Source organism: Telmatherina bonti (assembly GCF_933228915.1).
Source record: "Telmatherina bonti genome assembly, chromosome: 2".
Taxonomy (NCBI): domain Eukaryota; kingdom Metazoa; phylum Chordata; class Actinopteri; order Atheriniformes; family Telmatherinidae; genus Telmatherina; species Telmatherina bonti.
In genome coordinates, this window is record NC_136620.1 from 6,164,181 (window position 1) to 6,190,632 (window position 26,452).

General features: G+C 51.4%; 1 protein-coding gene across 1 annotated transcript; it reads right to left on the bottom strand.

Moving 5' to 3' along the window:
• Nucleotides 1–1,021: 1,021 nt before the first annotated feature.
• Nucleotides 1,022–26,432, bottom strand: utp4 (UTP4 small subunit processome component). The gene is made up of 17 exons (XM_079260387.1): nt 26,352–26,432; nt 24,191–24,355; nt 23,923–24,111; nt 23,755–23,839; nt 23,585–23,674; nt 23,296–23,507; nt 23,057–23,228; nt 19,779–19,870; nt 19,552–19,648; nt 6,530–6,594; nt 6,082–6,204; nt 5,796–5,952; nt 1,915–2,021; nt 1,750–1,845; nt 1,487–1,672; nt 1,309–1,419; nt 1,022–1,159 (listed from the first exon to the last, which is right to left on the bottom strand). The coding sequence occupies exons 2-17, from the start codon at nt 24,347–24,349 to the stop codon at nt 1,043–1,045; spliced, it is 2,058 nt and encodes a 685-aa protein (XP_079116513.1). The 5' UTR covers nt 24,350–24,355; nt 26,352–26,432; the 3' UTR covers nt 1,022–1,042.
• Nucleotides 26,433–26,452: the final 20 nt, after the last annotated feature.

Genomic DNA, 26,452 nt, shown 5'->3' on the forward strand with positions numbered 1-26,452 from the left:
TTAGGCTGCTGCCCCCGCGACCCGACCCCAGATAAGCGGCAGAAGATGGATGGATGGGAGTTCACGCGCTATGTGGATGTGGAGGAGGGTCACACACACTTAGAGGTGACAGATGTCACAGCTGGGATCCAGGTGTGCTGTATGGTCTGTTATTTCCACTCTGCAGTCACTAATTGGGATTTTTTTATTAACTTTTTATAAAATGCTCCCATGCAGCGTTTACGTCAGAAATCTGTGCTGTAGGTCATGTTTTCTCTCCAAACTCGCCATGCTGCAAAACACGCCATGTGGTTCAGCCCCACCCACAAACAGATTACTCCTCCCACTGGGATCTCACTGGATCTGGTTCTTTCCGTCTTGTATGCGGACTGGAAGCTCCATCCCAGTCCACGCTGCAGGGTCATCGGGGTCAATAGCAGCTGGTTCGGTCAGGATGCTGAAAGATTCCACCACTAACATCCTTATGGTGGCTGACAGGTGCAAACGCCTTTCTTATATAAAAACACGCTTCTTTCATGAAAACACTTCAAGACACGTAAAGATCTCATGAAAGCGAGAACATCCCTCACATTTCTGCAGATGTGTGTGTTCATGGGATGACAGCACAGAAATGACACTAATACAACATGCAGTCGTCAGTGTACCGCTTGTACAACAGGCTAAATTCACTGTAACACACACACACACGTACAGATGTATAGATACACACACAGGTGTGTATCTATATGCATATAATATACCTATATGTCTTTCTACACATGTATGACATTTGTCTGTTTTTAAGGTGTGTGTGTATGGTTGTGTGTGTGTTTGGACAGACGAACAGCGATCACCTGTTCAGGCTTCATGAAAACAAGTGTGTTTTCCTAAATGACCTCTGAGTTTATGAAGAATTGACGTGTCAGCAGCTTGTTTGGAGCTCCAGATGAAAAACATCCATTTTTCAGAGGAAGTCTCCCGCTGGTCTCGTTCAACCACTCAGATGACGGCGAGAAGCTCACTTTATTATTTATCAAAACATCTGCAAACACACAATCAGCATCTACGTGGCAAACTTCTTCTGTCGGACGGGAGGAGGCAGCCGAGACACGATGTCCAGCAGAGGGCGCTCCACCACAACCAGGGAGTGGTCCTCCATCAGATCCAGGAACATGATGTGCTGCAGGACAAGAACAGAAACGTCAGGAAGATCCTCATCTTAATCAGATCTGGCTACCGAGTGGGAACACTCTGACACCCCGGCCGTTGGAAGGCTTCACAACCTCATCGCTGTGATGGAACGTAGCAGGTGGTGAAGAAACGTCCTACCTGGAAGAACTTGCAGATCTTGAAGGCGTGGCTTTCCCTGCTCCTCTCTGGAGGAGGAAGACTCCGCAGCGTCATCTGGTTGAGGAGCCTCGTCTCTGCGGCAGGCAGCGGCTGCAGGAGGAATCAGCGGTTACAATCTGCACGCCAGCTGCACGTTTCTCTGGGAAAAAGCGCATACCAGACTCTGGTCGATGATGCAGAACATGTAGGAGTCGTGCAGAAGCAGGTGAGCGGGGTTTCTGGGGTTGAAGGAGACGTGTGTGATGGGCGTGTCTCTCTGCAGCCACAGCGGATGCAGGCCTTGTTTCTGCAGCTTCCGACTCCACTCCGTGTACTCCTTCTGCTTCAGGGAGAACTCCAAGATCTGCAAAGACAAAACACGGTCACCGCATCTGCTGCTGGACAGAGGAGCAGCTGCAGAGAAGCCCGCCGGGCGCCCACCTGCTGGTCAGCGTGCACCGACACCAGGTAGCTGCTGGTTGGGTGGATGGCCATGGCGGTGGGGCAGGAGCCGTAGACCGGAAGCGAGCAGTGGAGCTGCAAACCGACAGCTGTGTTAGAGCAGGTTCATGTTCTGGAGACGGTCTGAAAGCACTCTGGTCTCACCTTCAGCTTGCGGAGGTTGAAGACGTGGATCTGGCAGTCCGTGTTGGCCGTCGCCAGCCAGGCGCCGTCTTCACTGGGCGCCAGCAGGTGGACCGGCTGCATGGAGCCTGGAGGGACGTCACACACAACTTTACCCATGTGAAACTTTTACCTCCAGCAGGCCAGTGTGTGTGTGTGTGTGTGTGTGTTAAATGTTTAGAAAAGGTCAGAAATAGAATAAGTACAGGTGTGATTAAATTTGAGGGAAATCCTGGAAGGATGAGCATCATTCTATTCTATTCTATTTTACAGTCATTTAGACGCTTTTATCCAAAGCGACTTACATCTGAGTGAGAACAACACAAGCAGGAAATCAGACAGTAGAGGACATGGTAGGAAGGTGCTGGTGGACGGTCCAGTTGGACGCAGGTCCTTACATGAAGTCCTACAGGCTTTTTTTTTTGTTTACTCCCTTCCCACCCCATAATATCACCTATGTTATAATACAAAGATTTAATACCATAAAGTTTGTTGCAAAGAACTGGGCTAAGTTCTCCAACTTTCCAACAAATACAGCTAAACTAAGTGTAGAAGTTCTCCTTGAAGAGCTGAGTCTTCAGCTTGCTGTTAAAAGTAGACAGGGACTCTGCAGAGTGGACAGAGTTTGGGAGATCATTCCACCATCGTGGAACAACAGAGGAAAAGAGTCTGGCTGGTGATTTAGTCCCAGTTGTGGTGGTAACACGAGGCGTCTTTCACTGGTGGAACATGTTGCTGTAAAGCCCTCCATCTCCGCCAGGAGGTGCAGGAGGAGGTGTTTGCTCCCTGACTGGTTGACATCTGCCGTGTGGCTCTCTACTTGTTTACAGCTTCGTTTTACATCCTGATATCAACATAAACCCAACTAAGTTGCATTTCAAGTAAAATGTGACGACTTTACATCTCAGAAAATTAGAATATTATGAAAAGGTTCAATATTTTTCGTCACTCATTTCAATATGAAACTCAGATATTATACAGATTCATTACACACAGGGGGAAACATTTCAAATATTTATTCAGGGAAATATTGATAATTGTGATTTATAGATAATAAAAAACCCAAAATGTCTCAGAAAATTAGAATTTTGTGAAAAACTTCAATCTTAGAAAGTCATGGCGTCACCCTGATCAACTAATTAACTGAAAGCACCTTCAGAGGTCTCCTAAACCTTTAAATGGTCTCAGTCTGGGTCAGCCGGCGACCCAACCATGGGTCAGACTGCTGACCTGACAGACGTCCAGAAGACCATCGTTGACCCTCCACAAGGAGGGAAAGCCAGAAAGGTCATTTCTAAAGAAGCTGCTTGTTCAGAGAGCTGGATCCAAGCATGCTGATGGAAGGCTGAGTGGAAGGAAAAGCTGCACCAGCAGAAGGCAGAACCGCCTGGAGAGGATTGTCAGGAATCTGGGAGCTTCACAAGGAGTGGACTGAAGCTGGACTCATCAAGAGCTGCTACGCCCAGACGGATCCTAGACATGGACTACAGATGTCCCATTCCTCGTGTTCCTGGACCAGAGACACCGACAGAACCGTCTCACCTGGGCTACGGAGGAAAAGGACTGGTTCTCAGATGGAAGCAGGTTCTGCATTTCATGTGGAAACCAAGGTCCCAGAGTCAGGAGGAAGAGTGGAGAGGCCCAGAATCCATGTTGCTGGAAGTCCAGAGGGAAGTTTCCACAGTCAGTGATGGTTTGGGAGCCATGTCATCTGCTGGTGTTGCTCCACTGGGTTTTCTGAAGGTCACAGTCAACACAGCATCTAGCAGGACATTTTAGAGACATTCCTTCTGCTGACAAGCTTTATGGAGATGCAGATTTCATTTCCCAGCAGGACGTGGTTCCTGCCTACACTGCCAAAGGTACCAAAAGCTGCTTCCATGACCACGCTGTTACTGGGCTGGATCGGCCAACAGACCACCTGATCTGAACCCCGTAGAGGATCTGTGTTGTCAGGAGGAAGATGAGAGACACCAGACCCAACCATGTAGACGACCTGAAGGCTGCTATCAAAGCAACCTGGGCTTCCATTCCACCTGAGCAGCGCCACACGCTGGTGGCTTCCATTGCCACGCCGCGTTCATGCAGTAATTCATGCAGGAGGACCAACCAGGTACTGAGGCATGGAAATGATCATACAAAATAAATTAAAAAAAAGGAAATGAACATACTGTTCAGAACCCTGACCTTTCTCTTTAAAGGGGTCCTATTCTGGTATTTGGAGTTTTCTGAGCTTTCTACAGTGTTGAATCCTCATCAGACATGTGAACGGCACTGTTTTTTATCACCTAAACCCAGAGCTGGATGCCTTTATATTCAGCCAGGTGGTCTCCTTCAGCAGATCTTCCTTGCCTGGGGTAGCAGACTGGTAGCTGTGGCTAGACTAGCCTGAATGCCAATTCCATTGCTCTGCATGCCACTGGCAGCTTAATAGGGCATCAGCGGAGTTGGGCAGCCTCATTTCTGAGGGTTTGTGGACGGCTAAATTGGAGTTGGTGCCAGGACAGCGGTATTCCTGTTCTCTTCCTTGTGGGAGAGGCAACATTGGGTAAGGGCATGTTTTTCTAAATCAACCAACGATTAACTCAGGTAATAAATAAAAATGTGCTTCAACAGGCCTGAGGAACTGCTGCTGTTTGTCTCCCCTGTGATCCCTGGCCATTCATCCAGACTGCGGATGGTCAATGACCAGGTTTTAACCCCCTCCCCACCATCTTGAAGCGCCACGGGTACTCTAGCACTGGCTGTGGTTAGAGCCCAGGTTTTAACAGGACTTTGTTCTTTGTTTATTTTGTACCTGCATTTCTAATAACCATACGGAAGTGTGCTGTGTTATTTTCTTTGCCTGTTTCTTTTCTGTTTTCAGGGCAAAACCCAAGCGAATTGTGCCTGTGTGCAAAAAGGGTGGGATTTTTAATACTTTTATTGAATTTAACAATTCAAATAAATATTGTGGCTTTTGTAAATATAATGTATATAATTGGACCTGTGGTTAATTTCTGGTGACTGGGGCGAGAGTACAACCCCCCCCCCCCAGTCTGGCATTGTTGGGCAATCAAAGTTCTCCCTTGGCTCCACGCCACAATAAGGTTGGGTGATTGGTTACCTTCTACTGGTTAACAAGGGCATGTACAAATACATCAGGCGGGTGGAAAACGTGGGATAAAGTTATTTCCAACGATGGCTGGTGAGTTTACCAAAGAGAGACATCCTGCTGCATTCGTTGCTGTGGGTTGCTGTTTTCCACTTCGTTTTCAGGCTCTGATTCAGGTTCCAACATGTAGGGCTGGATGCTATGTGTTGACATTGTAGTTTGTTTTTTTATTGAGTTCATATGAGCCTAATCCTTCTGTTTATGAGATGTTACAATGACGGTGAAAGCAGGTGCGGTGCGCGCTCCCGATGTAGTGCAGTGGCGGGAGGTGGGGCTTGATGCGGAAGAGTCTCAATCCACTCGTTTTGCCCACAGGCTGATCTGACAGCCTACGGAGAGGGTCGGTCTGAAGTTAATAAAGCCATTTGTGACAATAACTCCATCAATCCCAGCCCTTCTGGTCTCAGAAATAAAAATAAATTAGCCTGAAACGCACAGAATAGTTCCACTATAAAATATCCTGTTTTTCATTGATCTTATGTAATATTCTAATTTCTGAGACGTTGAATTTTGGGTTTTCATATCTATAAGCCACAATCATCAAAGTTTTGTTGTTTGAAATGTTTCACTCTATGTGTAATAAATCTATATAATATCTGGGTTTCACATTCGGACATGAGAATATTCTGAAAAATATTTAACTTTTTCATGATATTCTAATATTCTGAGATGTACCTGTAAAGTGTCATCAGACGTCTGACAGCCTCACCTGACTTGTGTCTGAGCGTATGAAGATACTTCCACTCCAGCTGGTCGAGGCCAACGACGACGACCGATGATTGGCTGGAGGACGCGAAGAGTTTAGAGGAGTCTGAGGAGAAGCAGAGCTGGTGGACGAACCGAAGCTCTTTAGGTAGTTTGGACACCTGGAGACAAAAACCTCTTTTAGAGACGGACGATGAGGTCGCTCGGCGTGCAGTCGCTCGGCGTGCAGCTCTGCTGCTGACACAAACAGAGAAGATGAGCAGGAGAGAAAACGAAGCTTCGCGCCTCACCCTGTTGATGCTGACGTTGTTGCTGCTAAGCTGCAGTTTGTAGAGACGAACACTGGAGACGGTGGAATAAACCAACCAGCCTCCGCATGGAGACAGAGCGCTGCAGCAGATGTGATCCTCTCCCTGCAGACAGCAGCATCATTCTCATCTTTACAAGACTAAACCAAAACTTTATTTACACGTCATCATACGTACAACGAAACTCCCCTTCTATCATTTCCCATCACGTTACCTATTTATATTAACACATAGAAATCTCTTCCTCCTGAGCGACAGAAAGTGCTGACTCAACCCACCTTCCACATCAGAAAACTGGTTCCCGTGTAAAAAGTGAAACCAGTATGTAAACAAAACAGCCTACGGTGTAACAAACCATATTGACCAGCAGACCAGACTGGTTTGGACCTCTGGGTCTCAGCAGGAACTGCTGCGGATCTAAACTACACACCTTCCTCTTCAGCTGGATCAGTTTCTCTGGTTTCCTCTTCACGGTGAGACTGTCTCCTGGTTTCCCTGTTGGCACAAACACAGAACCACATGATGAAGTTCTGATGATCAGGCTGGATGGGCCGTCACACCGGGGGGACAGATCAGGGTTCTGATGGGTCAGGGTTCTGATGGGGTATGGATCAGGGTTCTGATGGGTCAGGGTTCTGATGGGGTATGGATCAGGGTTCTGATGGGTCAGGGTTCTGATGGGGTATGGATCAGGGTTCTGATGGGTCAGGGTTCTGATGGGTCAGGGTTCTGATGGGGTATGGATCAGGGTTCTGATGGGGTATGGATCAGGGTTCTGATGGGGGGCGGATCGGGGTTCTGATGGGGGACAGATCAGGGTTCTGATGGGGTATGGATCAGGGTTCTGATGGGGGATGGATCGGGGTTCTGATGGGGGACAGATCAGGGTTCTGATGGGGGACAGATCAGGGTTCTGATGGGTCAGGGTTCTGATGGGGGACAGATCAGGGTTCTGATGGGTCAGGGTTCTGATGGGGGACAGATCAGGGTTCTGATGGGTCAGGGTTCTGATGGGGGACGGATCGGGGTTCTGATGGGGGACGGATCGGGGTTCTGATGGGGGACAGATCAGGGTTCTGATGGGTCAGGGTTCTGATGGGGGATGGATCAGGGTTCTGATGGGGGATGGATCAAGGTTCTGATGGGTCAGGGTTCTGATGGGGGATGGATAAGGGGTTCTGATGGGGGACGATCAGGGTTCTGATGGATCAGGGTTCTGATGAATCGGGGTTCTGATGGATCGGGGTTCTGATGGGGGGATGGATCGAGGTTCTGATGGGGGATGGATCAGGGTTCCGATGGATCAGGGTCCTGATGGGGGATGGATCAGGGTTCTGATGGATCAGGGTTGTGATGGGGGGTGGATCAGGGTTCTGATGGATCAGGGTTCTGATGGGGGATGGATCAAGGTTCTGATGGGTCAGGGTTCTGATGGGGGATGGATAAGGGGTTCTCATGGGGGATGGATAAGGGGTTCTGATGGATAAGGGGTTCTGATGGGGGATGGATAAGGGGTTCTGATGGATAAGGGGTTCTGATGGGGGGTGGATCAGGGTTCTGATGGATAAGGGGTTCTGATGGGGGGTGGATCAGGGTTCAGATGGATAAGGGGTTCTGATGGGGGATGGATCAGGGTTCTGATGGATCAGGGTTCTGATGGGGGATGGATCAGGGTTCAGATGGATAAGGGGTTCTGATGGGGGATGGATCAGGGGTTCTGATGGGGGATGGATCAGGGTTCAGATGGATAAGGGGTTCTGATGGGGGATGGATCAGGGTTCTGATGGATCAGGGTTCTGATGGGGGATGGATCAGGGTTCTGATGGGGGATGGATCTGGGTTCTGATGGGGGATGGATCGGGGTTCTGATGGGTCAGGGTTCTGATGGGGGATGGATCAAGGTTCTGATGGGTCAGGGTTCTGATGGGGGATGGATAAGGGGTTCTGATGGGGGATGGATAAGGGGTTCTGATGGATCGGGGTTCTGATGGGGGGATGGATCGAGGTTCTGATGGGGGATGGATCAGGGTTCCGATGGATCAGGGTCCTGATGGGGGATGGATCAGGGTTCTGATGGATCAGGGTTGTGATGGGGGGTGGATCAGGGTTCTGATGGATCAGGGTTCTGATGGGGGATGGATCAGGGTTCTGATGGGGGATGGATCAGGGTTCTGATGGGTCAGGGTTCTGATGGGGGATGGATAAGGGGTTCTGATGGGGGACGATCAGGGTTCTGATGGATCAGGGTTCTGATGAATCGGGGTTCTGATGGATCGGGGTTCTGATGGGGGGATGGATCGAGGTTCTGATGGGGGATGGATCAGGGTTCCGATGGATCAGGGTCCTGATGGGGGATGGATCAGGGTTCTGATGGATCAGGGTTGTGATGGGGGGTGGATCAGGGTTCTGATGGATCAGGGTTCTGATGGGGGATGGATCATGGTTCTGATGGGGGATGGATCAAGGTTCTGATGGATCAGGGGTTCTGATGGGGGATGGATCAAGGTTCTGATGGGTCAGGGTTCTGATGGGGGATGGATAAGGGGTTCTGATGGGGGATGGATAAGGGGTTCTGATGGATAAGGGGTTCTGATGGGGGGTGGATCAGGGTTCTGATGGATAAGGGGTTCTGATGGGGGGTGGATCAGGGTTCTGATGGATAAGGGGTTCTGATGGGGGGTGGATCAGGGTTCTGATGGATAAGGGGTTCTGATGGGGGATGGATCAGGGTTCTGATGGATCAGGGGTTCTGATGGGGGATGGATCAGGGTTCTGATGGATCAGGGTTCTGATGGGGGATGGATCAGGGTTCTGATGAGGGATGGATAAGGGGTTCTGATGGGGGACGGATCAGGGTTCTGATGGGGTATGGATCAGGGTTCAGATGGATAAGGGGTTCTGATGGGGGATGGATAAGGGGTTCTGATGGGGGATGGATCAGGGTTCAGATGGATAAGGGGTTCTGTTGGGGGATGGATCAGGGTTCTGATGGATCAGGGTTCTGATGGATCAGGGTTCTGATGGGGGATGGATCAGGGTTCTGATGGGGGATGGATCAGAGTTCTGATGGATCAGGGTTCTGATGGGGGATGGATCAGGGTTCTGATGGGGGATGGATCAGAGTTCTGATGGATCAGGGTTCTGATGAGGGATGGATAAGGGGTTCTGATGGGGGACGGATCAGGGTTCTGATGGGGTATGGATCAAGGTTCTGATTGGTCAGGGTTCTGATGGGGGATGGATAAGGGGTTCGGATGGGGGACGGATCGGGGTTCTGATGGGGGACGGATCGGGGTTCTGATGGGGGACGGATCGGGGTTCTGATGGGGGGATGGATCTGGGTTCTGATGGGGGATGGATCAGGGGTTCTGATGGGGGATGGATCAGGGGTTCTGATGGGGGACAGATCAGGGTTCTGATGGTTGATGGATCAGGGTTCTGATGGTTGATGGATCGGGGTTCTGATGGGGGATGGATCGGGGTTCTGATGGGGGATGGATCGGGGTTCTGATGGGGGATGGATCGGGGTTCTGATGGGTCAGGGTTCTGATGGGGTATGGATCGGGGTTCTGATGGGGTATGGATCGGGGTTCTGATGGGGGATGGATCGGGGTTCTGATGGGGGATGGATCGGGGTTCTGATGGATAAGGGGTTCTGATGGATAAGGGGTTCTGATGGGGGATGGATAAGGGGTTCTGATGGATAAGGGGTTCTGATGGATAAGGGGTTCTGATGGATAAGGGGTTCTGATGGGGGGTGGATCAGGGTTCTGATGGATAAGGGGTTCTGATGGGGGGTGGATCAGGGTTCTGATGGATCAGGGTTCTGATGGGGGATGGATCAGGGTTCAGATGGATAAGGGGTTCTGATGGGGGATGGATCAGGGGTTCTGATGGGGGATGGATCAGGGTTCAGATGGATAAGGGGTTCTGATGGGGGATGGATCAGGGTTCTGATGGATCAGGGTTCTGATGGGGGATGGATCAGAGTTCTGATGGATCAGGGTTCTGATGAGGGATGGATAAGGGGTTCTGATGGGGGACGGATCAGGGTTCTGATGGGGTATGGATCAGGGTTCAGATGGATAAGGGGTTCTGATGGGGGATGGATAAGGGGTTCTGATGGGGGATGGATCAGGGTTCAGATGGATAAGGGGTTCTGTTGGGGGATGGATCAGGGTTCTGATGGATCAGGGTTCTGATGGGGGATGGATCAGGGTTCTGATGGGGGATGGATCAGAGTTCTGATGGATCAGGGTTCTGATGAGGGATGGATAAGGGGTTCTGATGGGGGACGGATCAGGGTTCTGATGGGGTATGGATCAAGGTTCTGATTGGTCAGGGTTCTGATGGGGGATGGATAAGGGGTTCGGATGGGGGACGGATCGGGGTTCTGATGGGGGGATGGATCTGGGTTCTGATGGGGGATGGATCAGGGGTTCTGATGGGGGATGGATCAGGGGTTCTGATGGGGGACAGATCAGGGTTCTGATGGTTGATGGATCGGGGTTCTGATGGTTGATGGATCGGGGTTCTGATGGGGGATGGATCGGGGTTCTGATGGGGGATGGATCGGGGTTCTGATGGGGGATGGGTCAGGGTTCTGATGGGTCAGGGTTCTGATGGGTCAGGGTTCTGATGGGTCGGGGTTCTGATGGGGTATGGATCGGGGTTCTGATGGGGTATGGATCGGGGTTCTGATGGGGTATGGATCGGGGTTCTGATGGGGGATGGATCGGGGTTCTGATGGGGTATGGATCGGGGTTCTGATGGGGGATGGATCGGGGTTCTGATGGGGGATGGATCGGGGTTCTGATGGGGGATGGATCAGGGTTCTGATGGGGGACGGATCAGGGTTCTGATGAGGGACGGATCAGGGTTCTGATGGGGGACGGATCGGGGTTCTGATGGGGGACGGATCGGGGTTCTGATGGATCGGGGTTCTGATGGGGGGATGGATCTGGGTTCTAATGGGGGATGGATCAGGGTTCTGATGGGGGATGGATCAGGGTTCTGATGGGTCAGGGTTCTGATGGGGGATGGATAAGGGGTTCTGATGGGGGACGATCAGGGTTCTGATGGATCAGGGTTCTGATGAATCGGGGTTCTGATGGATCGGGGTTCTGATGGGGGGATGGATCGAGGTTCTGATGGGGGATGGATCAGGGTTCCGATGGATCAGGGTCCTGATGGGGGATGGATCAGGGTTCTGATGGATCAGGGTTGTGATGGGGGGTGGATCAGGGTTCTGATGGATCAGGGTTCTGATGGGGGATGGATCAGGGTTCTGATGGGGGATGGATCAAGGTTCTGATGGGTCAGGGTTCTGATGGGGGATGGATAAGGGGTTCTGATGGGGGATGGATAAGGGGTTCTGATGGATCAGGGGTTCTGATGGGGGATGGATAAGGGGTTCTGATGGATAAGGGGTTCTGATGGGGGGTGGATCAGGGTTCTGATGGATCAGGGTTCTGATGGGGGATGGATCAGGGTTCAGATGGATAAGGGGTTCTGATGGGGGAAGGATCAGGGGTTCTGATGGGGGATGGATCAGGGTTCAGATGGATAAGGGGTTCTGATGGGGGATGGATCAGGGTTCTGATGGATCAGGGTTCTGATGGGGGATGGATCAGGGTTCTGATGGGGGATGGATCAGAGTTCTGATGGATCAGGGTTCTGATGAGGGATGGATAAGGGGTTCTGATGGGGGACGGATCAGGGTTCAGATGGATAAGGGGTTCTGATGGGGGATGGATAAGGGGTTCTGATGGGGGATGGATCAGGGTTCAGATGGATAAGGGGTTCTGTTGGGGGATGGATCAGGGTTCTGATGGATCAGGGTTCTGATGGGGGATGGATCAGGGTTCTGATGGGGGATGGATCAGAGTTATGATGGATCAGGGTTCTGATGGGGGATGGATCAGGGTTCTGATGGGGGATGGATCAGAGTTCTGATGGATCAGGGTTCTGATGGGGGATGGATCAGGGTTCTGATGGGGGAAGGATCAGGGTTCTGATGAGGGACGGATCAGGGTTCTGATGGGGGACGGATCGGGGTTCTGATGGGGGACGGATCGGGGTTCTGATGGATCGGGGTTCTGATGGGGGGATGGATCTGGGTTCTAATGGGGGATGGATCAGGGTTCTGATGGGGGATGGATCAGGGTTCTGATGGGTCAGGGTTCTGATGGGGGATGGATAAGGGGTTCTGATGGGGGACGATCAGGGTTCTGATGAATCGGGGTTCTGATGGATCGGGGTTCTGATGGGGGGATGGATCGAGGTTCTGATGGGGGATGGATCAGGGTTCCGATGGATCAGGGTCCTGATGGGGGATGGATCAGGGTTCTGATGGATCAGGGTTGTGATGGGGGGTGGATCAGGGTTCTGATGGATCAGGGTTCTGATGGGGGATGGATCAGGGTTCTGATGGGGGATGGATCAAGGTTCTGATGGGTCAGGGTTCTGATGGGGGATGGATGAGGGGTTCTGATGGGGGATGGATAAGGGGTTCTGATGGATCAGGGGTTCTGATGGGGGATGGATAAGGGGTTCTGATGGATAAGGGGTTCTGATGGGGGGTGGATCAGGGTTCTGATGGATCAGGGTTCTGATGGGGGATGGATCAGGGTTCAGATGGATAAGGGGTTCTGATGGGGGAAGGATCAGGGGTTCTGATGGGGGATGGATCAGGGTTCAGATGGATAAGGGGTTCTGATGGGGGATGGATCAGGGTTCTGATGGATCAGGGTTCTGATGGGGGATGGATCAGGGTTCTGATGGGGGATGGATCAGAGTTCTGATGGATCAGGGTTCTGATGAGGGATGGATAAGGGGTTCTGATGGGGGACGGATCAGGGTTCTGATGGGGTATGGATCAGGGTTCAGATGGATAAGGGGTTCTGATGGGGGATGGATAAGGGGTTCTGATGGGGGATGGATCAGGGTTCAGATGGATAAGGGGTTCTGTTGGGGGATGGATCAGGGTTCTGATGGATCAGGGTTCTGATGGGGGATGGATCAGGGTTCTGATGGGGGATGGATCAGAGTTATGATGGATCAGGGTTCTGATGGGGGATGGATCAGGGTTCTGATGGGGGATGGATCAGAGTTCTGATGGATCAGGGTTCTGATGAGGGATGGATAAGGGGTTCTGATGGGGGATGGATAAGGGGTTCTGATGGGGGATGGATCAAGGTTCTGATGGGTCAGGGTTCTGATGGGTCAGGGTTCTGATGGGTCAGGGTTCTGATGGGTCAGGGTTCTGATGGGGGATGGATCGGGGTTCTGATGGGGGATGGATCGGGGTTCTGATGGGGGATGGATCGGGGTTCTGATGGGGGATGGATCGGGGTTCTGATGGGGGACGGATCGGGGTTCTGATGGGGGACGGATCGGGGTTCTGATGGGGGACGGATCAGGGTTCTGATGGGGGACGGATCAGGGTTCTGATGGGGGACGGATCGGGGTTCTGATGGGGGACGGATCGGGGTTCTGATGGGGGACGGATCGGGGTTCTGATGGATCGGGGTTCTGATGGGGGGATGGATCTGGGTTCTAATGGGGGATGGATCAGGGTTCTGATGGGGGATGGATCAAGGTTCTGATGGGTCAGGGTTCTGATGGGGGATGGATAAGGGGTTCTGATGGGGGATGGATCAAGGTTCTGATGGGTCAGGGTTCTGATGGGGGATGGATAAGGGGTTCTGATGGGGGGTGGATCAGGGTTCTGATGGGGGATGGATCGGGGTTCTGATGGGGGATGGATCAAGGTTCTGATGGGTCAGGGTTCTGATGGGGGACGGATAAGGGGTTCTGATGGGGGACGGATCAGGGTTCTGATGGGGGATGGATAAGGGGTTCTGATGGGGGGTGGATCAGGGTTCTGATGGGGGATGGATCGGGGTTCTGATGGGGGATGGATCAAGGTTCTGATGGGTCAGGGTTCTGATGGGGGACGGATAAGGGGTTCTGATGGGGGACGGATCAGGGTTCTGATGGGGGATGGATCAAGGTTCTGATGGGTCAGGGTTCTGATGGGGGATGGATAAGGGGTTCTGATGGGGGACGGATCAGGGTTCTGATGGGGGACGGATCGGGGTTCTGATGGGGGATGGATCGGGGTTCTTATGGATCGGGGTTCTGATGGATCGGGGTTCTGATGGATCGGGGTTCTGATGGGGGATGGATCAGGGTTCTGATGGGTCAGGGTTCTGATGGGGGATGGATCTGGGTTCTGATGGGGGATGGATCTGGGTTCTGATGGGGGATGGATCAGGGTTCTGATGGGTCAGGGTTCTGATGGGGGATGGATAAGGGGTTCTGATGGGGGATGGATCAAGGTTCTGATGGGTCAGGGTTCTGATGGGGGATGGATAAGGGGTTCTGATGGGGGACGGATCGGGGTTCTGATGGGGGATGGATCAGGGTTCTGATGGGGGATGGATAAGGGGTTCTGATAGGGGATGGATAAGGGGTTCTGATAGGGGATGGATAAGGGGTTCTGATGGGGGGTGGATAAGGGGTTCTGATGGGGGGTGGATCAGGGTTCTGATGGATAAGGGGTTCTGATGGGGGATGGATCAGGGTTCTGATGGATCAGGGTTCTGATGGATAAGGGGTTCTGATGGAGGATGGATCAGGGTTCTGATGGGGGGTGGATCAGGGTTCTGATGGATCAGGGTTCTGATGGATAAGGGGTTCTGATGGGGGATGGATCAGGGTTCTGATGGGGGATGGATCAAGGTTCTGATGGGTCAGGGTTCTGATGGGGGACGGATAAGGGGTTCTGATGGGGGACGGATCAGGGTTCTGATGGGGGATGGATCAAGGTTCTGATGGGTCAGGGTTCTGATGGGGGATGGATAAGGGGTTCTGATGGGGGACGGATCAGGGTTCTGATGGGGGATGGATCGGGGTTCTGATGGATCGGGGTTCTGATGGGGGATGGATCAGGGTTCTGATGGGTCAGGGTTCTGATGGGGGATGGATCTGGGTTCTGATGGGGGATGGATCTGGGTTCTGATGGGGGATGGATCAAGGTTCTGATGGGTCAGGGTTCTGATGGGGGATGGATAAGGGGTTCTGATGGGGGATGGATCAAGGTTCTGATGGGTCAGGGTTCTGATGGGGGATGGATAAGGGGTTCTGATGGGGGGTGGATCAGGGTTCTGATGGGGGATGGATCGGGGTTCTGATGGGTCAGGGTTCTGATGGGGGACGGATAAGGGGTTCTGATGGGGGACGGATCAGGGTTCTGATGGGGGATGGATCAAGGTTCTGATGGGTCAGGGTTCTGATGGGGGATGGATAAGGGGTTCTGATGGGGGACGGATCAGGGTTCTGATGGGGGATGGATCGGGGTTCTGATGGATCGGGGTTCTGATGGGGGATGGATCAGGGTTCTGATGGGTCAGGGTTCTGATGGGGGATGGATCTGGGTTCTGATGGGGGATGGATCTGGGTTCTGATGGGGGATGGATCGGGGTTCTGATGGGTCAGGGTTCTGATGGGGGATGGATAAGGGGTTCTGATGGGGGATGGATCAAGGTTCTGATGGGTCAGGGTTCTGATGGGGGATGGATAAGGGGTTCTGATGGGGGACGGATCGGGGTTCTGATGGGGGATGGATCAGGGTTCTGATGGGGGATGGATAAGGGGTTCTGATGGGGGATGGATCAGGGGTTCTGATGGGGGACAGATCAGGGTTCTGATGGGGGATGGATCAGGGTTCTGATGGGGGATGGATCAGGGGTTCTGATGGGGACAGATAAGGGTTCTGATGGGGGACGGATCAGGGTTCTGATGGGGGATGGATCTGGGTTCTGATGGGGGATGGATCGGGGTTCTGATGGGTCAGGGTTCTGATGGGGGATGGATCTGGGTTCTGATGGGGGATGGATCAAGGTTCTGATGGGTCAGGGTTCTGATGGGGGATGGATAAGGGGTTCTGATGGGGGACGGATCAGGGTTCTGATGGGGGATGGATCAGGGTTCTGATGGATCGGGGTTCTGATGGATCGGGGTTCTGATGGGGGATGGATCAGGGTTCTGATGCGGGATGGATCAGGGTTCTGATGGGGGATGGATCTGGGTTCTGATGGGGGATGGATCTGGGTTCTGATGGGGGATGGATCTGGGTTCTGATGGGGGATGGATCGGGGTTCTGATGGGTCAGGGTTCTGATGGGGGATGGATAAGGGGTTCTGATGGGGGATGGATCAAGGTTCTGATGGGTCAGGGTTCTGATGGGGGATGGATAAGGGGTTCTGATGGGGGATGGATAAGGGGTTCTGATGGGGGACGGATCAGGGTTCTGATGGGGGATGGATAAGGGGTTCTGATGGGGGATGGATAAGGGGTTCTGATAGGGGATGGATAAGGGGTTCTGATGGGGGATGGATCAGGGTTCTGATGGGGGATGGATAAGGGGTTCTGATGGGGGACGGATCAGGGTTCTGATGGGGGATGGATAAGGGGTTCTGATGGGGGGTGGATAAGGGGTTCTGATGGGGGGTGGATAAGGGGTTCTGATAGGGGATGGATAAGGGGTTCTGATAGGGGATGGATAAGGGGTTCTGATGGGGGGTGGATCAGGGTTCTGATGGGGGATGGATCGGGGTTCTGATGGGGGATGGATCAGGGTTCTGATGGGTCAGGGTTCTGATGGGGGACGGATAAGGGGTTCTGATGGGGGACGGATCAGGGTTCTGATGGGGGATGGATCAAGGTTCTGATGGGTCAGGGTTCTGATGGGGGATGGATAAGGGGTTCTGATGGGGGACGGATCAGGGTTCTGATGGGGGATGGATCGGGGTTCTGATGGATCGGGGTTCTGATGGATCGGGGTTCTGATGGGGGATGGATCAGGGTTCTGATGGGTCAGGGTTCTGATGGGGGATGGATAAGGGGTTCTGATGGGGGATGGATCGGGGTTCTGATGGGTCAGGGTTCTGATGGGGGATGGATAAGGGGTTCTGATGGGGGATGGATCAAGGTTCTGATGGGTCAGGGTTCTGATGGGGGATGGATAAGGGGTTCTGATGGGGGACGGATCAGGGTTCTGATGGGGGATGGATAAGGGGTTCTGATGGGGGATGGATAAGGGGTTCTGATAGGGGATGGATAAGGGGTTCTGATAGGGGATGGATAAGGGGTTCTGATGGGGGATGGATCAAGGTTCTGATGGGTCAGGGTTCTGATGGGGGATGGATAAGGGGTTCTGATGGGGGACGGATCAGGGTTCTGATGGGGGATGGATAAGGGGTTCTGATGGGGGGTGGATAAGGGGTTCTGATAGGGGATGGATAAGGGGTTCTGATGGGGGGTGGATCAGGGTTCTGATGGGGGATGGATCGGGGTTCTGATGGGGGATGGATCAAGGTTCTGATGGGTCAGGGTTCTGATGGGGGACGGATAAGGGGTTCTGATGGGGGACGGATCAGGGTTCTGATGGGGGATGGATCAAGGTTCTGATGGGTCAGGGTTCTGATGGGGGATGGATAAGGGGTTCTGATGGGGGACGGATCAGGGTTCTGATGGGGGATGGATAAGGGGTTCTGATGGGGGATGGATAAGGGGTTCTGATAGGGGATGGATAAGGGGTTCTGATGGGGGATGGATCAAGGTTCTGATGGGTCAGGGTTCTGATGGGGGATGGATAAGGGGTTCTGATGGGGGACGGATCAGGGTTCTGATGGGGGATGGATAAGGGGTTCTGATGGGGGGTGGATAAGGGGTTCTGATAGGGGATGGATAAGGGGTTCTGATGGGGGGTGGATCAGGGTTCTGATGGGGGATGGATCGGGGTTCTGATGGGGGATGGATCAAGGTTCTGATGGGTCAGGGTTCTGATGGGGGACGGATAAGGGGTTCTGATGGGGGACGGATCAGGGTTCTGATGGGGGATGGATCAAGGTTCTGATGGGTCAGGGTTCTGATGGGGGATGGATAAGGGGTTCTGATGGGGGACGGATCAGGGTTCTGATGGGGGATGGATCGGGGTTCTGATGGATCGGGGTTCTGATGGATCGGGGTTCTGATGGGGGATGGATCAGGGTTCTGATGGGTCAGGGTTCTGATGGGGGATGGATCTGGGTTCTGATGGGGGATGGATCTGGGTTCTGATGGGGGATGGATCTGGGTTCTGATGGGTCAGGGTTCTGATGGGGGATGGATAAGGGGTTCTGATGGGGGATGGATCAAGGTTCTGATGGGTCAGGGTTCTGATGGGGGATGGATAAGGGGTTCTGATGGGGGACGGATCGGGGTTCTGATGGGGGATGGATCAGGGTTCTGATGGGGGATGGATAAGGGGTTCTGATAGGGGATGGATAAGGGGTTCTGATGGGGGGTGGATAAGGGGTTCTGATAGGGGATGGATAAGGGGTTCTGATGGGGGGTGGATCAGGGTTCTGATGGATAAGGGGTTCTGATGGGGGATGGATCAGGGTTCTGATGGATCAGGGTTCTGATGGATAAGGGGTTCTGATGGAGGATGGATCAGGGTTCTGATGGGGGGTGGATCAGGGTTCTGATGGATCAGGGTTCTGATGGATAAGGGGTTCTGATGGGGGATGGATCAGGGTTCTGATGGATCAGGGTTCTGATGGATAAGGGGTTCTGATGGGGGATGGATCAGGGTTCTGATGGGGGATGGATAAGGGGTTCTGATGGGGGGTGGATCAGGGTTCTGATGGATAAGGGGTTCTGATGGGGGATGGATCAGGGTTCTGATGGATCAGGGTTCTGATGGGGGGTGGATCAGGGTTCTGATGGGGGATGGATAAGGGGTTCTGATGGGGGGTGGATCAGGGTTCTGACAAAATGATTTTCAAAGGGAACAAAATGAGAAAGTCTGTTCCAGCATTTCCTGGAACCACTGCAGGTCTGCAATATAAAATACTACTGCTACTACAAACTACTGCTTTACTACTACTGCTATTACTAACTACTACTTTTACTAACTGCTATTTCTAACTACTACTAAAACTAATTACTTTGACCAACCACTATTACTAGTAACTACTAATGCCAATAACTACTACTACTAACTACTATTACTATCTAATACTGCCACTAACTACTATTACTACTAACTACTAAAAACCACTATTACTACTGCTATTACTTCTAAATACTAATGCCACTAAATACGATTGCTACTATCTACTACTAACTACTATTACTACAAACTGCTACTAACTACTATTACTACAAACTGCTACTAACTACTATTACTACAAACTACTACTACCACTAACCACTATTACTACAAATTACTACTGCCACTAACTACTACTATCAGCTAATGAAATGAAATATGAAACATTTTGTGTTTATTCTACAATAAGCTGTTTGTGTTGGTTTGACCGGGATCAGATGAAGTTCTGGACCAGGTTCTAGAGTCCGAACCGTCAGGATTTACTGGACTGAGACAGGACGTCTTCTCACCATGTCCGTCACTTTCTCCCAGTCTCCACACTTCCAAATGATCCGGGAACTGGAACAGCACCAGTCCTGCTTTCTTTGCACATCCAACGAGGCTTTTCTACAAGACAGACAGGGAGAGACGATGATGTTGCCATGGTTACAGGCACGATTAACACCAGCATTAAAAGCTATGAAATTTAATAAAAAACAGAAACAACAGTAAGAGACGTTTTTTAGGCGGTTCTTACATGAGGAAAGATAATCCGCCGCTGGGATGACTCCTGGGTGTTCTTCTCCACCTTGTCCAGCAGGGGGCGCACCGTCAGCTGGGTGTCCATACCTGAGGAAGGTTTAACAAGTTTATTCTTATTTCCAGCCCCAGGTTGATGGTCTACCTGCTAACAATATGCAAGTAGATAAAGACAATAAATACATTTTCATCAATAGATTAAAGTCTCAGAAAGCGTGCTTGAGTGAATCAGTCCAGGTCTGAACAACCAAGCCTGGCCGTCGTTCAGCAGGACCTGGTCTGATGTGGAGGCTAACTTCAGCTACACCAGGCTGCACCATCCAGGCTGAACACTGCGACGAACACCAGGCTGCTTAGTTTGTAGCTTTATTGAAACAACAGAATTTCCTTTCTGAACGTTCCTCTGTCTCAACGTGCAGAGACACGTGCAACAGGTGAAGTATGTGGTATAACCAGGTTACGTCCCAGCGATGAAGCTGATGTTTGATCCAGTTTTATTCGAGGTTTCCAGCTGTTCCTTAAGGCAGGAGTCGTCAACCATCGGGTCCTGGACTGGTACCGGTCCGTGGATCATTTCGTATCGGGCCGCAAAGAATGAATAATCGTGATTAAAATATAGATAAAACATGTTTTTATTTCCAGATGTCTTATTTTGAAAGAGAACCACTTAAGCCCTGCGCTAAAAGCATCAATCCTGGTTGCAGAATGGATTGCTAAAGCTACCTTTACTATTGGAGAAGGACTCATTTTGCCTGCTGCAAAGTACATTTGCAGCGATGTTTCCCTAAAGATTGCAGTAAAAAAGGTGGAAAACATCACCTTTGGGCGACTACTGTACCAAGAAGAATGGATGAAATAGCAGAGGACATCGAGGCGCAGTCACTTGAGAGGATTAATGAGTCACCATGGTACGCGAATCAGTTGGACAAGTCTACAGATGGTAAAGCAATCTTGCTGGTTTTTGTGAGATACATTTTTCAAGAGGACGTACACAAGGACTTGCTATGTGCCATATTCCTGCCACCTCACACCACAGCTGCAGTTATTCATGTCCTTGGACATATCAGGGAGGCCTAACTGGTCGCACCGTGTTGGTATACGGACGGACGGACGGAGCGGCCGCGATGACTGGGCGGCTTTCAGGTCCGACAATGTGGATCAGGGAGGTCGTCTCTGAATGGGAGTCCACACACTGTGGTATCCACAGGTAAGAGCTGGCAAGCCGAACAACGTCACCTGAGCTTAACAGCGTTCTGAAAGAAGTGAAGAACATTATAAACATAAAAGTACACCTGAATTCAAGTCTGCTAAGCAGCTCTGTGAAGAGATGGATACTGAACTTCTCTTCTACACAGAAGTGAGATGGCTTCCAAGAGGAAAATCGCTCCCAAGAGTTTTTGAGTTCAGGGAGTCACTGCAGAGATTTTTCCTCAGCAGCAAACTTCGGTGACGCTGATTGGGTCTGGAAACTTGCTTACCTGTTAACCTGCTCAACAAACTCAATCTCCCACTTCAGGGGAAAACGACAACCGTTTCCAGTTGGCAGATAAGGCTGCAGCATTCAAAGCCAGACTGGAGTTACGGAGACGGAGAGTGAACATGGAGATATTTGACATGTTTCACAGAGTAGCAGGGATTTTGGAAGAGACCGAGTTTGGACCTTCATTCACACAGTTAGTGCACGATCACCTGTTGCAGCTTTCAAAATGTTTGAGCATTACTCCCCCACAGCAAAAGACCCCAAGCTGGGGAAGCAATGTATCTGGAACCCATTTGTAAACAATCTAGAGGAATCAACTTCAACCCAACAAGAAGAGGAACAACTAGTTGAGATTGCAAATGATGGTGGCCTTCAAGCCATGTTTGAAACAACTTCAAATCCCTTTGCTTTCTGGATTCAAAGCAGAACATCCTGACATTGCCACAAAAGCACCGAAAGTCCTGCTTCCATTTTCAACCTGAGGTTTTCTGCATCGACAACAACAAAAACAAGACTACGGAGAAGACTGGATATAATGAACCAGTGTCACCGTCTCCCATCAGCCCCAGATGGGACCGTCTAGTTGCAGGAAAACAAGCCCAGAGCTCCCACTGATTCTACATTTTGGTGAGGTGATATAGTGTAATCATTATAGCATAATAATATAAAACGATTCAGGTTTTTTTTTTTTTTTTCTCTTTCATTGGAACCTTCATGTCTCTCCTCCAGTCCTTGTGCGTAAAACTGGTCCCTGGTACAAAAAGGGTTGGGAACCACTGCCTTAACGTCTCTGCTCCAGCGGATCTGTGGTTCAGCAACATCTCTGAACCACGTTTCCAACCGTTCCAGCTCAGGTCCGCTAGTACTGACCCAGAGCTACGCTAGAGGGGTTCCACAGCTACACGAGTGCAGTTCCCGAGCTCAGCCAGAACTAATTCAGAGCAATGCTAGCGCAGTTCCAGAGCTACACTGGAAGTGTATCATAGATACGCTAGTGCCGATCCAGAGCTAGGCTAGCATGGTTCCAGAGCTACGCTAGAGGGGTATCATAGATACTCTAGTGCCGATTCTGAGCTACACTAGAGGGGTTCCACAACTGCACGAGTGCAGTTCCTGAGCTAAGCCAGAACCAATTCAGAGCAATGCTAGCGCAGTTCCAGAGCTACACTAGAGGGGGTACCATTGTTACACTAGTGCCGATCCAGAGCTCCGCTAGAGGGGTATCATAGATACGTTAGTGCCGATCCAGAGCTACAATAGCAAGGTTCCACAGCAACATTTAGTGCAGATCCAGATCTAGGCACAGATCCAGGGCATCATTAGCGCGGTTTGTTGGATGGTTTAGAACAGACTTTCCAGCTGGCTGGAAGTAACAGGTCTGTTATCTGCTGATCCCTCTGATGGATCAGCAGATATTTCTTTAAACTAGAGATCTGACACAAGATGATACTTTATCATATAACTTGCTTCAGTGGAGTCAGTGAAATCCTCCACCAGAGAGCTGAGCTGGACATCAGAACCAAGTCTGCAGTGGACAACCTGCTGGATGGACATCTGTCACTTCCCTGGTTCTGTTCCTGCTCTCTGTTACAGCTGAAGGAAGACACTGTGCTGTTATGATGTCAATGCTATGACATCACGCTGTCATGGCAACTGTCCATGTGCGGCTGATTCGCTGCCAACCAGGTAAGGGTCCGGTTGCTGTGGAAATGCTGCAGCATGCATCACAGAGCTGGAACTGCTCAACTTTCCACACGTTTGTCTAAAAGAATGATGACGATGTAACAGACACCCACCTCCAGAAACCACGGCCGTATCCGTGTGAACCACAGCCCTCACATCATGCGAGTGGTTTTTAAAGGTCCTGGTTCTGACCCACTGCTCGTCCTGCCGGCCCACGGAGGAGGAGATGAACTGGAACTGGACCACGGTCCCCTCGGATGTCCCGGCTATCACGCTACTCTCGTCCTGCGTTGACACAAATGTGACTAATGCTGCCAGGACGAGAAGCCTCCATGTTCACCTCGTTTCTCACCTGAGAAGCAGACAAAGCCAGGACGTCCCACTTGGTGACCAGGTGAGTACTGACCAGCGTCCCCATCAACGCATCCCAGATCTGGACTTTTCCTGCAGAATCACCGCTGATGATGGTGTGATTGGACAGGAAGACAATGCTCCAAACCACCACCTCCTGGCTCTTGGCTGTTCCCACTCCTCGCTCCACCAGCAGCCGGTGCGTAGCGTGGCCTGAAACAGACATCAATACTCATCTAAAGACGGCCGACATCGTCACCTGACCGGTCCATTTCTGCTGTTCTGGTTACCTGATTCTGTGTGGAAGATTCGGATCATATCCATCATCCCCGCTGCGATTTGATCTCCAGACGGATGCCAGGACAAAGAAATGATGCGTCCTGCAGGATCACAAAAAGAAGGAAATCAATCAACAATCAAATGGCTGGATCAGGGTTGGTGGGACAGTTTGTCCGCTCACCTTTCTGCCTGTCCAGGTTTCTTTGGAACTGAATCCCCTCCTCCAGTATTTCAAACATCTTGACCGTCCCGTCCTCACAACCGGCCTGTCACAGAAAACATACGGTTACCTCACCGATGACCAATCATCACTCGGAATAAGAACCACAACCACAAGGTCTTGACTGACCGCCAGCAGTGTCCCCTGGCTGTTGATGCTGATGGTCCAGATGGGTCCACCATAGGCCTCCACGTTGTGTTTGGGCCTCAGGTTCTCCAGGTCATACTCTATGATCTCGCCGTTCAGACCTCCGCTGAACAGGCGCCGACCCACCCAACACAGCGCCTCGATGGCTCTGCCGTCTCGTCCGGGGATCACCTGAATACCAAAACCAGTTCAGATCCAGAAAGAACTGACCAGTTCCATCTCCACTGCACAAGTCACCTGGAGGCGTTACCTTTTCTTGGAAGTAGTTATCAGCAGAGTTAAAGACGTCCACAGCTCCGTCCGCCCGGCCCACAGCCAGCCGCTCCGTGCTGCCATTGAATGCCATGGCCCGGATAGCGCTGGGCATGTAGTCAAAGAAGCGAACACGGTGCACCTTAAACTCCCCCATTTACCCCTACGATTTACAGAAACACAAAAGGTCACCTGCAGGACACACGAGGACTTCTGGCATGATGACTGGGTTGCTATGGAAACAGATCTTATAAGCTGGATTTATAGTCGAGTGGTCTCTGTGTAGGTTTGGAGGCCGCAGTCCCACCGTACGCCATCCCACCGCACGCCGGTCCCACCGTACGCCATCCCACCGCACGCCGGTCCCACCGTATGCCATCCCACCGCACGCCGGTCCCACCGTACGCCATCCCACCGCACGCCGGTCCCACCGCACGCCGGTCCCACCGCACGCCATCCCACCGCACGCCGGTCCCACCGCACGCCGGTCCCACCGCACGCCATCCCACCGCACGCCATCCCACCGCACGCCAGTCCCACCGCACGCAGACCGATCCCACCATACGCAGACCGATCCCACCGTACGCAGACCGATCCCACCGTACGCAGACCGATCCCACCGCACGCAGACCGATCCCACCGTACGCAGACCGATCCCACCGTACGCAGACCGATCCCAACGTACGCAGACCGATCCCACCGCACGCAGACCGATCCCAACGCACGCAGACCGATCCCACCGTACGCAGACCGATCCCACCGCACGCAGACCGATCCCACCGCACGCAGACCGATCCCACCGCACGCAGACCGATCCCACCGCACGCAGACCGATCCCACCGCACGCAGACCGATCCCAACGTACGCAGACCGATCCCACCGCACGCAGACCGATCCCACCGCACGCAGACCGATCCCACCGCACGCAGACCGATCCCAACGTACGCAGACCGATCCCAACGTACGCAGACCGATCCCACCGTACGCAGACCGATCCCAACGTACGCAGACCGATCCCACCGCACGCAGACCGATCCCACCGCACGCAGACCGATCCCAACGTACGCAGACCGATCCCAACGTACGCAGACCGATCCCACCGTACGCAGACCGATCCCACCGTACGCAGACCGATCCCACCGTACGCAGACCGATCAAAATTCTCCCTGTGACTTAAATCAGACAGTCTGGTTCGTTCCAGGAGGTTCCCAAGCAAAAACAATAAAGCCTACATTTAGCAAATAAACCTGGGATTATTACTGTCCAAACGAAACCATTACTGTGCAGAATCAGATGAAAACAGCTAAATAACACTTTGTTTTCTTCTAACAATGTATTAAAAAACAATTACACATTAAAGGTCTAAATGTGTAATTCTGTGAGAAGCAGTCCCAGGGCATATAGGTGACTTGTCACAGCAGTAAATCCACTAAAAAACTATTTATTCTCCATGTTTTGTGAATATCTGGACATTTCTCAAGCCTGGCTACAACATGACCCATGTGAGATATGTCACTAACACCAGCAGGTTATCTCAGTGGGTAGTGGCTCAACGTGACTTTATTTTATACAACTATCATGTTCTTTTTAATCACATAAAATACTTTTTTTTTTAACTGTTCAAAACGACTAAGATGTAACATGAGAAGTAAATGGATGAAGCCAGAAAGCAACCTGCTTGTGGTTGACCTAAAGTTTTATCTGACTCGTTGTTTGTTTGGTCCAAATCGACCATAAATAAAATGACTGAAAGCAAAATAAACCAATTCATATTCATGTGTTTTATATATGAGCCATGGTAAAAGTTAAAGTAGTTAAAAGTTCTGCTTAGTTTGGGTGGAAACATCTTGATGGGAGATGTAAGAAACAATAGACTAAATGCATTTAAACAGGAATATAACTACGGCGTTTTGGCCTTTTAGAGCTAAACTTTCACACACACCCTCACCCTGCAGCCTTTAGTTTTTATGTCCATCATTAGAAGTCGCTTCATCAGAGGATCAGTTTATTTAAAGCGTTTTATTTCTACAAACACGAGCAGAAACTTTCAGAAGCCAGTTAGATCTGGATGTTTGCTGACTCGGGTCATAAATGTTAAGCAGAAACCCCGCATTCAGATCAACAATTACAGTTCAATCATGAGATAAAACTACGTTTACCTGCTGCTTTCAGCCAAATGGGGAGAATTTCAGAGAAGCACGTTTCAAAACAGCAGGAGCCACGTTGATGGCCTCTGAACCGGACGTAGACAGACAGAAAG